The sequence below is a fragment of the Theropithecus gelada genome, chromosome 2, assembly GCF_003255815.1.
Source record: "Theropithecus gelada isolate Dixy chromosome 2, Tgel_1.0, whole genome shotgun sequence".
Taxonomy (NCBI): domain Eukaryota; kingdom Metazoa; phylum Chordata; class Mammalia; order Primates; family Cercopithecidae; genus Theropithecus; species Theropithecus gelada.
In genome coordinates this window covers 43,463,718-43,479,314 of record NC_037669.1, presented here as the reverse complement: position 1 = coordinate 43,479,314, position 15,597 = coordinate 43,463,718, and the positions used below count along the sequence as shown (strand labels likewise).

General features: G+C 43.9%; 1 protein-coding gene across 9 annotated transcripts in view; it reads left to right on the top strand.

The window, feature by feature from the left end:
* Window positions 1–15,190, top strand: part of MYLK (myosin light chain kinase) — a 287,445-nt gene extending 272,255 nt beyond the window's left edge. For 7 of the 9 annotated variants that reach the window (XM_025377289.1, XM_025377293.1, XM_025377292.1 and 4 more), the window contains 4 exons: window positions 193–316; window positions 7,168–7,297; window positions 8,749–8,880; window positions 13,147–15,190. In XM_025377289.1, coding sequence (XP_025233074.1) covers window positions 193–316; window positions 7,168–7,297; window positions 8,749–8,880; window positions 13,147–13,391 — 631 coding nt within the window. In that variant the 3' untranslated portion in view covers window positions 13,392–15,190. Of the gene's footprint in view, window positions 1–192; window positions 317–6,411; window positions 7,008–7,167; window positions 7,298–8,748; window positions 8,881–13,146 lie in introns of those variants that run through there. The other 2 variants (XM_025377297.1, XM_025377296.1) reach the window with 2 other exon arrangements.
* Window positions 15,191–15,597: the final 407 nt, after the last annotated feature.

Sequence of the window (15,597 nt, the reverse complement as noted above, 5' to 3'; positions counted from 1 at the left end):
TAGTGTGACCCAGACCAAGTGAGGAGAAAAGTGAAGAGCACAGTGATCCTGATCACGGTGGATGGTCCGGGAGCAGGGGGCCCTGGCCTCTGCCCTCGTGCCCGGGAACAGCTGGCCTCCCATTTCTGATCTAACCAGTGGTCTCTGAGGTCTCCTCCTGCTCAAAAATCTCCTGATCTCTGCCTCTGTCAGAAACCGCCTGGACTGCACACAGTGCCTTCAGCATCCATGGCTAATGAAAGATACCAAGAACATGGAGGCCAAGAAACTCTCCAAGGACCGGATGAAGAAGTACATGGCAAGAAGGAAATGGCAGGTAATGCGAGGGTCACTTTGGACTGGGATATTACCCCTCATATTTGTGTTGCTGAAGCCACTTTCATTCCTAGCTTGCCCTGGCCTCACACCAAGAAAGTTTAAATTCGTTTCTGAAGCAGTCTGGGACCAGTTTAGGCAGCTGATTAAGGTACAGTGGTGTACTTAGTCCTGAGTGCAGAGTCCCTTTCTCGAGGAGATGGGATGGATTCTTAGCTTAGCTGTCTGTCTGTTCCTGCTCACCTTTTTCCCAGAGGACCCTTAACCTTTACTCAGGTTAAGCCACTGACATTTCATGTCTTCATGGCTTGGGATGAGCAACATCACTTTGAGGTCCATTTGTCAACCCTGAGAATGGGATGGTAGCATGATGGTCTCACATCTCTTTATGATGAAGGAGGACGGCACATGAGAGAGACATGGTCCCACCATCTAGGAAGGTTGTATGTTAATGTGTCCTTAGCAAATGACGTAACCTTGCTGTGGATTTGTTTTCTCATGTGTAAAGTGAGGATAATAGTACCAACTTCACAGCTTTGTTGTGATAATTATGAGAATTACACGAGATCATCGTCATGTGGCGTTTAGTAGTACAATGCCTGGTACATGGTAAGTGTCCAAAAATGATCCCAGTTGCTAATAGGTATTAAGGTAGGCCATCTGTCAGGGACCACTTAAAGCACTATCTATGCACTAAATCTTTTAACCCTAGGAGGCAGGTACTGTTATTATCCCCACTTTACAGACAAAATTGAGGCAGAGAAAAGGTTAGGAAAGCCATCCAGGGTTACACAGCTAATAAGCAGAAGGGTCAGGATTCAAACTCAGAGCTTGACTGCAAAACACATAGTCTTAACTCCAAGACTGCCTCTGATAAAAGGCATGGGTGGATAAAATTATTATCCAAAACCACAGGATGTTTATCACCATCATCATCTATTTTATCATTTTTATTACTACAATTAGAATTACAATTCTTTTTTTTTTTTTTTTTTTTTTTTTTAAATGGAATCTCACTCTATCGCCCAGGCTGGAGTGCAGTGGTGCGAATTCAGCTCACTGCAAGCTCCGCCTCCCAGGATCACGCCATTCTCCTTCCTCAGCCTCCTGAGTAGCTGGGATTACAGGCACCCGGCACCACGCCCAGCTAATTTTTTGTATTTTTAGTGGAGACAGGGTTTCACCGTGTTAGCCAGAATGGTCTCAATCTCCTGACTTCATGATCCGCCCACCTCGGCCTCCCAAAGTGCTGGGATTACAGGCGTGAGCCACTGCTCCTGGCCTAGAATTACAATTCTTAGGCTGCTGGAGAAGACATGGTTTCCTTCTTTCTTTCTTTCTTTCTTTCTTTCTTTTTTTTTTTTTTTTTTTTTTTGAGACGGAGTCTTGCTCTGTCACCCAGGCTGGAGTGCAGTGGCCGGATCTCAGCTCACTGCAAGCTCCGCCTCCCGGGTTCCCGCCATTCTCCTGCCTCAGCCTCCGGAGTAGCTGGGACTACAGGCGCCCGCCACCTCGCCCGGCTAGTTTTTTTTTTGTATTTTTTAGTAGAGATGGGGTTTCACCGTGTTCGCCAGGATGGTCTCGATCTCCTGACCTCGTGATCCGCCCGTCTCGGCCTCCCAAAGTGCTGGGATTACAGGCTTGAGCCACCGCGCCCGGCCTCTTTCTTTTTTTTTTTGAGACAAAGTCTCACTCCGTCACCCAGGCTGGAGTGCAGTGGCACGATCTCGGCTCACTGCAGACTCTGCCTCCCAGGTTCAAGCAATTGAGAGGACATGGTTTCTATACTCAGTGACCATGTAGTACAATGGGGGAACTGAAGCAGCTAGACATGAAAGGATGTAATGCGCACCAAGATACATAAACTATCCGGATAGCTCTCCATAGCCACGGGTGTGTGTGGATAGAACCGACCTGGTCGCAACCAGAGTTGGATGTGATTATGAAGAAATGCTCCCAGGCTCAAGAGTTTGAATCAGGTGTGGAACCTGAGTCAGAACAGAGAAGAGGACTGCACATGTGAAGGAGAAGGCACAGAGGTGGGAGCTGGACCCATTCTGGCTGGGCTTGGCTTGACAGGAGCAGAGTCTTTTAGCTGGATACTCAAGGGACCCAGGGGCATTGAGACTGACTGGGTGGCAGAGAAAAGGGAAATTACTGCGTTGGAGGCAACTGGAACACTGGTCATTTGCCACACCAGGTGACTAAATCACAGTTGCCTCAAAAGTAGAGTGTCACTCAGAGGTTGAAAGAGGGAGCAAAGGCAAATGGGGGCCACAAGTGTGGAGTTTAAGTGACCACCATCCCCAGCACATCTCAGCTGTGCTCCTCCGCCGTGGAAGTCAGTTCCTGGCTACGCCCCTCATGGGAAGGTTTAGGTGGGTCTCCAGGCCTCCCTCAAGTGCAAGGTGAGTTGAAACATCTGTAGCTGCTTACCTTTTGGTGCCACTGGGATCTGAGTAGCAAATATTCTTTTATAAAAAAAGGGGAGAGGATCTACAAAATCAAAAGTCAGCTGTATTAATAATCCTGTGGCCAGAAGGTCTCAAAGAAATATTTCTGGAAAGGATAGGGAAGCTGATGTCAGGGCGGGGCAGTCCTCAGAGCAGTGAGTCTAAGTGGATATTACTTGGCTGAGGCTATAGGTTAAGGGGCAGCCTTATCACCTGGGAACATCTGCAGACGAACCAAAGCCAGGAGGACGCCTAAACCCAGGGGCTAGGAGCAGAGAAGAGATGAGGAAATAGGAGAGGAGGCAAAGGGAATTTTTCAGTTAAATCAGTCAGGGAATCACAGTGGTGCTGATTTTTTTTTTTTTTTTTTAAAGAGACAGGGTCTCATGCTGTCACCCAGGCTGAAGGGCAGTGGTACAAGCATAGCTCACTGCAGTCTCGACCTCCTGGGCTCAAGCAATCTTCTCGTCTCGGCCTCCTGAGTAGCTGGGACTATAGGCATATGCCACCACACTGGCTAATTTTATTTTATTTTTTTAACTTTGGTAGAAACAGGGTCTCACTATGTTGCCTAGACTAGTCTTGAACTCCTGGCCTCAAGCGATCCTCCTGCGTTGGCTTCCCGAAGTGCTGAGTGCCCAGCCTATGCTGATATTTTAATCAGTTTCTTTTTCTTCTTGTTTACAGCATTATTAGCCATAGTGTTTTCTGGAAGGGCAGGGGAAGAAAAGGGTAGAATTCAGAGAAGGAAACTTAATTTTATATTTTAGTATAGATGGCGACATTTGGAAATGATTTTTCCGCAAAAGTTGTCCACAAAATTCCCATTCAACAAGTAGCATCCCTGAAGAGTAGCTTCCCTGTTAACAGCTCTAACCATTTCATGTTACGTTGCTCCCTTGGGAAAATGTTTTCTGCATTTTAACTGCAAGCACCAGGGCCTTAGCTCCCCTTGGAATATGGGGGTTCCCTCTTGCAGCAGCCAAGGTTCTGTGCGGTGGGGTGGAGTGGGAAGGAATGGGCTGCAAGCAGGGGCAGAGGGAGAGGGGAAGGGTAGGCTCAGATGGCCCGGAACTCTCTGTAGCTGTGCCAGAGAAGGCACCTTCTTGTTATTCTGGTGTGGTTTTCATAAAAAGCCCTAGGAGGAATGAAGTGTCATGGGAACAAATCCCTACAAACAAAGCTAGGCTGGATATAGATGACTCGTATACATATGGGTAATCGTATTACTCATCTTAGAATGAAGTTATTCTGAAAGAAGGTATATTTTAAATTTATATTAAAAGAATTTTACAAAGATATGTTGGAAAGGTGCAGCAATGGGGGCAGGTAGGTTGAGCAGATTAATAGCGTTTCTGCATGCACACTGGAAGCAAAAGACTAGACATCAGAGGCCCGTGGGTAGCCATCTTTATTTTCCGGGAACCATAAAGACCCCAGCAGTATGAACCAAGGGCATTAGGGGAGAAAACACTGGACTCAGCATAGCATGGAGTATTCTTGACCATCCCATTTGGATGGTATGCCCTGCTCAGGGGAAACTGTAGTCTTGGGGCTAATGATATATATGGGGGACTTTGATGACTGACTGGTGTGCGGGTAACCAGCTTGCCATATATTTGCCAGGGAATGTCTTGGTATTGGCATCAAAAGACCCTAATCCCGGGAAACTCTACAAGCCTGCCTCGGCAAGCCAAGATGGCTGGCCCCACAAGCTCTCCAAGTGGCAGGGAATTTGTGCTGCATGAAGGAGGCTGGTGCAGATACTGCATACCAGTGACACAGGAATTCAGCCTGGGCAATTGCCCTCAAATGAGAAAAAGACTTTCTCAAAATGAAGGCAGAAATTACAAAATTAAAACTTGGCTATCTTGATGTTCCAAAAATTTCCAAAGGTCCTTGGATAGTAAAGCAATAACCAGTTGTCAGCTCAAAGGCATAAAAGTGGAAGACTAGAACATACCCATATATTCATTTCTAGTTCTGACAAATAACTTCCTCAGCAATTTTTTTCACAAATCAATTTCCAGATATTTTTGATGTTTTAGAAATTATATGCTGGATATCTCCATCTTTTAGAAAAGTTCTCCAGATGTGAGACCTATTTATTTGTTAATATATTTACTAGTTCCTCTGAAATACTATAACTTTTGTTTCCTCGTTCTAATAGGTTCATATTAGTCACTTTGTTATGAAATAAAACCTGGAAGAGAAAAGGCATCATCTCTCCACACCACACAAGTGAAGACAGTCCTGATCAGTCTCAATCCTGATGTCTGGAAATGGGGAGCTCATGGGTTCAAGGCTAGTGTTCCTTGCTACAGATTTATGGATATAAACCAGCGTCTTTCTGTAGAGGTCTGGAACTGCAGGGAGATTAGAATCTTCTGCTCCCAGGCTCCTGAGGCCCAGAGAAGGGAACTGACTTGCACAAGGTCTCCCAGCAATTAGGGTTAGAGAACTAACCTATCCCTTGTTGAGAACAAACGCTCTGGGTTTAGAGGCTCCTAGCCCATGACAAACCAATCTGTGTTGGATAAAGGGAATGGAGAGCAGAGAAGGGCAGAATGTGAGAATCAGGTTGATTAGGAAGCAGGCTGGTCTGACATTGACTACACAGGGAGGGCTGCCATGGCTTGTACCACCTCTTACCTGTTCCTGAAGGCATGATAACATCCATGGGAAGAGCTGGATCTCTCTACACTCCGGCTACCACAACAAACAGGCTGAACCAGTAACATCTGCCAGAAGAGCAGGAAAGGTTGCCACGTGGCCTGAGCCTGCAGAGGCATTCTCTGCAGGGCCACACCGTGGTTCTGCTCACCGTTAAATTGTTCAGTTTTCATCTCTCACCGTCTTCCCCTCCTCATCACCTCCACCCGGGGCTCCCTGGATTCTGTTCAGTGACCCAGCCTCACTGTGGCGGCAGAGGCCAGAAACATACCCACACCACACAGTGTGACGTGTGCGAGAAGGGATGGCTAGGGGACAGAGCAAGGTAGAATGTCTGTCCAAAGTGCATGAAAGCAATCTGCAGCAAGGACGGCAGGAGGCATGACAGTAAGGTCATCCTGCCCACCGCAGTAAGTCTCCTCTTTCACCAGACACACACGCACACAATTTTCTGTATGTTTCCTTAGCACCCAGAAGTTATTTATTTTCAAAATGATCACTCTTTTTACTGAAGCTTACTGGCTTTCCAAGTAGTCCTAAATGGTGAGGTTTTACTGAAGTACTTAAGCATGTGAAGTGAATTCAGGAGGAAAGTGGCTTTGCCGGCAGAATTTGAGGTGCAATGAGTACAAGCCATTTGCCTATGAAGAGGCTGTTTCCTTCCTCTCTCAGGGGGGACAAGTAGCCAGTCTGTGGTGACATCTGTTGTCTGGATGCACAGCTTTTAGATGCCTAAAAAAGATGCTTTGGGTGCAGGGGTGGAAAGACTTGGTTGTGCTTTAGTTTTCTTAGTCATTCCTGTTAACCTTAGAAAAAAGGTGAAAAACTTATTGAAAGATAAAAAAAAATTAAGACACAATTGTACATTATTAGGGATCCTATGCTTGGTAGAATTTTCACAATGTAAATAAATTACATCTCAAGTTCTGATCCTTTTCAGCAGAAATTCTTTCCTCTCCCAAGTCTAGTCACCGAAAAGCAAAGTGCCATTGCCTTTTATTTCTTCGATGCTTCTTTTCGGTGCCTGAATGCACACCAGGGAAGAGCTCCCCTCCAGAGCTTCACTGCATCGTAGACTTGTGCTGGGGCCAGCCAGAGTGTTTCTCCAAATCACTTAAGTCTCTGAATTATAAACAGAGCTAAATGGGACCTTGGAGATCATCTTGTCCAGCCGCCTCCTTCTAGAGAAGGAAACTGAAGCTCAGAGTGGTTAAGTGACTTGCCCAAGGTCAACAGGATGCTCTGTTATTATTATCATGATTATTTTTGCATCAGGACTTGTGGGATCCGTAGTAACTATTCTCTTGGCCAATTATAATCACATCACTGGCACTGTTTTACGAGAAACAGCCCCGCTAGGCCCAGTCAGCAATAAGTCTTTGGAGCTGTCTCAGCCTGCAGTTGCTTTATATAAACTATCCCTTTTATGGGAGTTGAAGCACTGTATGAAAAGGGTTTTTGTCTCATGTTGACCTTGTTTAGTCACATTAACGCACACATCAGTTCCAGGCCCCATTCCATTCTCTGAACATCTTCTGACACACTGACAGTGCTGAGCAGAGCAAGGTTGGGTTCGCTCCTCTGGCAGAACCTCGGCTCTCGGGAGGTCCTTGATCCGGGGAACAGCTGCTTCTCTGGGGCTGGGCTCTACTCCCCGCAGCCCCTCGCACTACCCAGCTGGAACCAGGGACAACGCCTGAGTCCAAGCCCCGTGTCTATTTTCCAGAAAACGGGCAATGCTGTGAGAGCCATTGGAAGACTGTCCTCTATGGCAATGATCTCAGGGCTCAGTGGCAGGAAATCCTCAACAGGGTCACCAACCAGCCCGCTCAATGCAGAAAAACTAGAATCTGAAGGTAAGGAGGAGTTTCTCCAGCCAGCTGGTGAGAAAGAAAGGGTTGGGGAACAAAGGGGCATTTTGAGGTTTTGGTTGGTTTTGTTCTTTTTTTTTTTTTTTTTTAATTTTTTTTTTTAATATGCCCTGCAAAGATAAATTCAGAAGTAATTTTGAGTTGCCCTGACAGTTACTAAGTCTAATAATTATTCTTAATCATTTAACCTTAGGCTTAGCCATTTTCAGAGGGAAAGTTGTTATTTGTCTAATAGAACTAGATGACCTCAGCTATGGTTTTTCATATATTTTGCGTTAAAATTAACAAAGACTTTATTAAAATCTTCCTTTGTTCTTATGGCAAAAGTGATACTCTATATTAATGGGCAAAAATACATTAAAATTACATGTAGTTGTGTAAGATTTACAAAATATTCTATTTTCTACCATCTTTGTGGTTTTGTTATAAATAAAAATTAACTCTCATGGTCCACATTCGTTTGGCATTGTTCATGCTGCTGAATCATGTCATTTGAACTGGGCAGACTGGGATTGGCAGGGCCCCTCCTGGAGACTAATAGGGTCAGTTACTTGCTCACCGTGTTAGATGCTGTGCCGTCCATCTCCTCAGTGAAAGCCCCAGCCTTTTCCTGCTTCAGGTGCATGCAGGGCCAGGCCCTTATCTCATTTGGCCAGAGACACCCTCTGTCCCTCCCTGCCTGGTGCTTTTTGTATCCACTGGTGAGAAGCTGAGTTTAGATCCCTTTGGTGAGCAAAGGTAGGGTTACTGGTGAGGCCAGCAGCTGCCTGCTCTGGAGCTTCCTTGCAGCCAGGGACAGAGACTGCAGCACACAGGCCTGGTCCCTCCTGAGCCACTCCTGCCCCTCCTCAGATGACCTAGACATAGCCTGAAGGGAAGGGAGGAGATACAGTTGTCCCTCCAAGTTATAGTTTTTCCCTGAACCAATCCTACATCCTGGTCCACAGTCACACAGCATGAAGGCAGTGTGAGCATGGAGCAAGAGCCACTGGAAGCTGAAGATGCGGCTAGGACATGGCTCCTCCCTTCTAAAAAGCAGGTGGAACACCTGCTGCAGAAGGAGGCAGAGGGATACCAAGACTAGGAAGGCCAGCGAGGTCCTGCCGTGCTCAGATACCCTCAGCTGAATCCTAAAGCAGCACGAAATGCAGCCAGAAATCCTTTTTAAAGATGATTTCCTCTTTCAACATGTCAGCATAAGGGAAAGGGGGAGTCTGATCATTTCCTCAGCTTGGGCACAGTTCTTTCTTCTGCCAAAAACCATTTGGCAGCAGGCCAACCTGTCCCCAGGAGAAAGCCGTGCTTATGATTCAGTTCTCAAAGCTGCCTTCTTTGCTAAATCATGGCCACTTTTTAAAAAGTTAGTTTCTTTAAGCTAGAGGCGAGGCGAGAACAAGGAATGAAGAAATGACCTACTCTTCTTCTCTGTCTTCTAGAAGATGTGTCCCAAGCTTTCCTTGAGGCTGTTGCTGAGGAAAAGCCTCATGTAAAACCCTATTTCTCTAAGACCATTCGTGATTTAGAAGTTGTGGAGGGAAGTGCTGCTAGATTTGACTGCAAGATTGAAGGTAAGTTGTAGCTGTGCTTCTCTTCACCGTCAATAGGGTGTGGCTGGATGGTAGGGTCCCTACCATGCACCCTGAGCAGGATGTCAGTTCTGTGCAGCTTGGGACAATGAGGAACCGCCAAGCTTTGGGGGAAACTGGGTCAGCAGGAGCTGCTCATAAAGGGCGATGCCCTGCACTCCCACCTCCTGAAGGTGTGTCCTTCAGTCACTTCCCCAGGGGGCACATTTGAAATTTCACCTACTTACACCAGCCACTAGACCTGAGTTTAGAAATGGCCTTGCATGGACTTACCTGGCTTTGGAACATGCTTAGTGAAATGAGCTTTGCAAACTGCTGAAAAGCATGTGACTTGCCCATACGAGGCCCTCAAAGGAAGGCTGGCACAAAGACAGGATGTGGAGTCGGCAGGCTCTGCTACTTGTCCACAGGCTGTGTGACCTTGGATGGTGGTCCAGCTCCCCTGGGTTAAGATCCCTCCACTGTAAGATGATAGCTAAGTCATAGAGTGGCTCTGGGGATTCTGTGAGGGGAATATGTGAGAAAGGGGAACCTTTTAGATCTTGTAAAGATGTCATGGAGTAAAGGGAAAAGTTGTGGGACTGGCAGGTAGAGAGAGAGCATGCATTGTGACTTCAGACTGAGGCCAGCTGGGAACCAGGCACCCGGGACAAAGCACTCAGCCGATGCCATCTTCCCCAGGCTGCTTATCTGCCTGCTGGGAATAATGCAGCCATAGACCCATCAGTGGTCAGAGCTCAAGGGACCTTAAGGGGTCATGGCATAGCACCTGAGAAATAAGCAAAGTTGATGACACAAAACGTTTCCATTTTCATATAGATTACAACCGTCTAGAAAGAGAAGGGACAAGATAAGACAGGCTCTTTGCTTCAAGTCTATGACTTTCACCTGCCAAGCAGGGTGGCAGGTTATCGCCCATTTTGGTCTGACCAAATAGAGCACAGAAGTTTATTAGGCAACTTTCCCAAGGCCGCATAGCACTGTACAGCAGTCAGAACAAACTGTGCCTCCCACTTTCTTTGATTCTCCAGCAATGTGACTAGACAATGCCTTTTGTGTAAAATAGCCCAAAGTTAGGAATGGAAAAAATAGTTTTTCTTCTGCATCTTTATATTATCAAAGTGCCTTATCAATGCTTCGCCTACCATAGTCATTTTCCTTTCTCCATTCAATTAAAAGAAAGTGGATGTGCTGCCTTTGATAATGTGAAAATTCTCAGACTGGGGATTCTGCTGAAGCCTCTGGAGCCACTGCTTGCAATTCTCACCATTACCATTGCATTGGGTCTTCTAAAGTTTTTTTTTTCTTTTTTGAATGTTTTAAAATAACATAATGATTATCATTTTGTACTTAATTTTCTCTTTGGGATTGTTTCGTACTTAATTTTCTCTTTGGAATTGTTTCGTTGATATTTATGCAACTTTTGGCTGGAGCTCTGATGAGAAATTAAAGCATATGGATGTTGTTGTGATAAAAACAAAATTGAAACTTTTGCACTGAGAGTCCAGGGCGTGGGAGTGCAGGGAACTTTACGATCAGCCTTTCCTGACCCAATTTTCCTCATGGTCTGGGTGTTCCTAATTACTTCAAAAAAACAATTTCCAAAATTGTTTTGAAAAAACATTGAAAAGAATATTAGAATTCTTGATTTCTTATGTATAATTTTTCTTCTGGTTAGGGCTCGTATTAGCCTGTTTGCATTGCTATAAAGGAATACCTGAGGCTAGAAAATTTATAAAGAAAAGAAGCTTATTTGGCTTGGTGCCAGCATCTGCATCCAGTGAGGCCTCAGGATGCTTTCAATCATAGCAGAAGCAGGCATGTCACATGGCAAGAGAGAGAGCGAGAGAGAAGGACATGCCACGTTTTAACGACCAGATCCACATGAACTGACAGAGCAAGAACTCACTCATTACCTTGGGGAGGGCACCAAGACATTCATGAGGGATCCGCCTCCATGACCCAAACACCTCCCACCAGGCCCCACCTCCGACACTGGGGATCACATTTCAACATGAGATTCAGGGGGCACAAACATCCAAACCGTATCAGGGCTACAGTTTTTTTCCTATAAAAATACATCTCCAACATTTAAGAGAAAGTCAGGTGGAATATATTGTATATTTTTAAAGGTATGTATATGTATGACTTTAAAAGCAGGGTACATGTATATGCCATGTACATGCGACCAAAATGCACAATGTTGGTAATGCTTCTGTGCATATATATGCACACATACACTTTAAACATATATAATATGTATGTATTTTATATGCAAGTGTATTTTATTTTTTAATTGCTGAACTTTGCAGAAATATGACTAATGCATAAAGGCTCATTGGTGATGTCCATTTCCAATTGTCCATAGGCAAATTACCTGCTTTGGATCAGACTAAGACAAATATTGCTTTCTTCTTCTTAGAAATATTATCAGCTCTTTTCAATTATGTTTTATATAGCTGTTATTAGCTTTATTGAGTTATAATTTATATACCATAAAATTCACCTATTTTAAATGCACAATTCAATTATTTTTAATGAATTTATAGTCATGCAACCACTACCACAATCCAATTTTAGAACATTTTCATCACTCCAAAAAGATCCCTTGTTCCCATTTTGTTTTTACTCTTATTTTTCATTTAAATTATTTAACTTTAACTATTATACAAAATTGAAAATTTAGGCTGGGCATAGTGACTCATGCGTGTAATCTCAACAGGCAGATCACTTGAGTCCAGGAGATCAAGGCCAGCCTGGGCAACATGGTGAAACCCCATCTCTATAAAAAATATGAAAATTAGCTGGGTGTGGTGGTGTGTACCTGCAGTCTGAGCTATGCAGTAGGCTGAGGTGAGAGGATCACTTGAGCCTGGATAGTGGAGGTTGCAGTGACCCGAGATCATGCTGCTGAACTCCTGCCTAGGCAACAGAGTGAGACTCTGTCAAAAAAATAGATAGAAAATTGTATTTTCAGCCAAGCACGGTGGCTCACACCTGTAATCCCAGCAATTTGGAAGACCGAGGCAGGTGGATTACTTGAGGTCAGGAGATACAGACCAGACTGGTCAACATGCTGAAACCCTGTCTCTACTAAAAATACAAAAATTAGCTGGGTGCGGTTGCACGCACCTGTAATCCCAGCTACTCAGAAGGCTGAGGCATGAGAATCACTTGAACCAATCAGGCGGAGGTTACAGTGAGCCAAGATCATGCTACTGCACTCCAGCCTGGGCAACAGAGTGAGACTCTGACTCAAAAAAAAGAAAAAGAAAATTGTATTATCAATCTAAGAAGGTATTTAGATCTAGGTGTAGAGTTGGAGTTGGAGCAGTATTTCAGGTAGTACTCTTTTTTATTTTTATTTTTTTGCCATGTTGGCCAAGCTGGTCTTGAATTCCTGCCCACCTCGACCTCCCAAAGTGCTGGGATTATAGGTGTGAGCCACCATGCCTAGCCTCAGGTAGTACTCTGTTTAAAGGTGGGTGGGTGGGTGTGGTGGCTCACGCCTATAATCCCAGCACTTTGGGAGGCCAAGGTCAGAGGATCACTTGAGCCCAGGAGTTTGAGACCAGCCTGGGAAACATAGGAGACCCTGTCTCTACAAAAAAAACTTTTTAAAAAATTAGCCGGGCATGGTGGTGTGTACCTGTAGCTCCAGCTACTTGAGAGGCTGAGGGAGGAAGATTGCTTGAGCCCAGGAAGTTGCAGTGAGCCATGTTCATGCCACTGCACTCCAGCCTGGGTGATAGAATGAGACCCTGCCTCCTACCCCTCAAAAAGTGAAAGGTGGGATGCTTAACTGAGTATGGTCTCTCATGTCTATAGTTCCACTACTCAGGAGGCTGAGAAGGGAGGATAGTTTGAGCCCAGGAATTTGAGCAACAATAAGCTATGATCATGCCACTACATTCCAGCCTAGACAACAGAGTGAGACTCATCACTTTAAAAAAAAAAAAAACAAAAAAAAAAACACCATTAAGTTTTTTAATAGGTGGGACGTGGTGCTAGTCCAACATGTGTGGGAAATGGAACAAATTTAACATATTCTATTTGGGGTTTCAGATATTGGTATTTACAAGACATGTCCATTTTCTAATGTAGATATCAAAACAGTTGATAAAGGCCAACATGAAAATTTTGTCCTTAACCACCTTTATCAATAGTGGTAGCTTATGAGTTGCTTGCATGAGTTGATAAATTTTGAGTAACAGTTCCTGCAACTTGTGCTCTCTCCCTGTGATGCAGGATACCCGGACCCCGAGGTTGTCTGGTTCAAAGATGACCAGTCAATCAGGGAGTCCCGCCACTTCCAGATAGACTACGATGAGGACGGGAACTGCTCTTTAATTATTAGTGATGTTTGTGGGGATGATGATGCCAAGTACACCTGCAAAGCTGTCAACAGTCTTGGAGAAGCCACCTGCACAGCAGAGCTCATTGTGGAAACGATGGAGGAAGGTGAAGGGGAAGGGGAAGAGGAAGAAGAGTGAAACAAAGCCAGAGAAAAGCAGTTTCTAAGTCATATTAAAAGGACTATTTCTCTAAAACTCAAAAAAAAAAAAAAAAAAAAAAAAAAAAGACAGTAAAAGCACCTAGTGTGATAGATTATCTAGTTAGGTCATTTGTGGGTTGATTCTTCAGCAACAGCAGTTGATACCTAGCAGCGTTATTGATGGGCATTAATCTACATTAGCTGGCACCTTAAGATACTAGTGCCACTAGATTTCATTTAGGGAAAACACCAGTAACTTGGCTGACCAATTGATTTTAGAGAGAAAGTAACCAAACCAAATATTTACCTGGGCAAAGTCATAAATTATCCACTTGACTGCGCTCATGAAAAATAAGGCCAAAACAAGGGTTCTGGCCCACAGCTCAGCCCAGAGGGTCCCTGGAGATGGGAGGCCTCTCTCTCCCCACCCCCTGACTCCAGATAACTGGGTTTTCTCCCAGTACTCCAGCAATTCATTTCTGAAAGCAGTTGAGCCACTCTATTCCAAAGTACACTGCAGATGTTCAAACTCTCCATTTCTCTTTCCCCTTCCACCTGCCGGTTTTTCTGAATCTCAGCTTGTCATGAGTTTTAAGCATTAAGGACATTATGCTTCTTAGATTCTGAAGACAGGTCCCTGCTCATGGATGACTCTGGCTTCCTTAGAAAAATATTTTTCTTCCAAAATCAGTAGGAAATCTAAACGTATCCCTTCTTTGCAGATGTCTAGCAGCTTCAGACATTTGGTTAAGAATCCATGGGAAAAAAAATCCTTGCTTATGTGGTTTCCTTTGTAAACCAGGATTCTTATTTGTGTTGTTATCAGCTCTGAATGTGTGGTAAAGATTTTTGTGTTTGAATACAGGAGAAACCAGTTTGCTGAAAAGTTAGTCTTATCTATTGGCCACGATGAAACAGATTTCAACTGATAAAGAGCTGGAGAACTCCATGTACTTTGGAATCTCCTCCAAGATAGCCAGAGTTTAATACATCTTCATTCTCAACACTCTCCAAAGAACCTGACCTACCTTACGGGCTCCATATTTTTCTTCTTAAATGTGCATCAATCATGCCTTGCCCCTAGCCTTTAAATATATTCTTAGACCTGGTAAATGCACTCAGACTTGCGTCTTTAGGAATTTTTAACTTTCTTTCACTACATTGGCACTTAAATTTTTTCTTTATAAAATGTTTTGAAGGTCATAAACAAAGACCAAAATTGATAGACCTAATACATTTCTTCTGTGTGTGTGGAACATTCCAAATCCTTTTTTTTTCTTTTCCACTGTTTGTAAGGTGCAACAATTTAATATTTTAAGGGACTTTTTAAGAGTTCCTTAAGAACCAATTTAAAATTACTTCAGTGCAGTCCTACACAGTATCAACATTAGAATTTTGATATTAGTCTTATGTTATCTTCCATTCTATTTTTATCTGCTTTTTGCTGCTAGTTTCAAACTGCCAGTATTTTTCCTTTTGCTTTTAAAATAGTTACAATATTTTTCATAATAGCCACAGTATTGCCACAGTTTATTATAATAAAGGGTTTTTATTTGATTTAGAGCATTCAGAGCTTTTTTCCATCACTTTTGTGTTCAGAATATAACCTTTGTGTGCGTGTATGTTGTGTGTGTGCATGTGTGGCGTATATGTGTGTTACAGGTTAATGCCTTCTTGGAATTGTGTTAATGTTCTCTTGGTTTATTATGCCATCAGAATGATAAATGAGAACACTACAACTGTAGTCAGCTCACAATTTTTAAATAAAGGATACCACAGTGCATGCTGTTTGTTCAATCTTTGCAGACTTCTCTTTCTTTCCATGCTACCAGTTGTAAAGAACACAGATACCTCTTGGCAACAAAAAACAGACACTGTGGTGCGTATATGTGAAGAACTGGCTTACGTGGTTGTGTTTTACTATGGAACAGAATGATTTAGGAAGTTCTTGTTTATATAGGTAGCCTAATTTACACATTTAGTTCAAAATTTCTCTTGAGCATCAGCTTAGTACTGTATCATTCTAGAAGGACATCTTATAGAGCAGGTGTCCCCAACCCCCGGGTACATGGCTTGTTAGGAACCAGGTCACACATAAGGAGGTTAGCAGTGGGCAAGTGAGCAAAGCTTCATCTATATTTACAGCCGATTCCCATTGCTCGCATTACGGCCTGAGCTCTGCCTCCTGTCAGATCAGTGGCAGC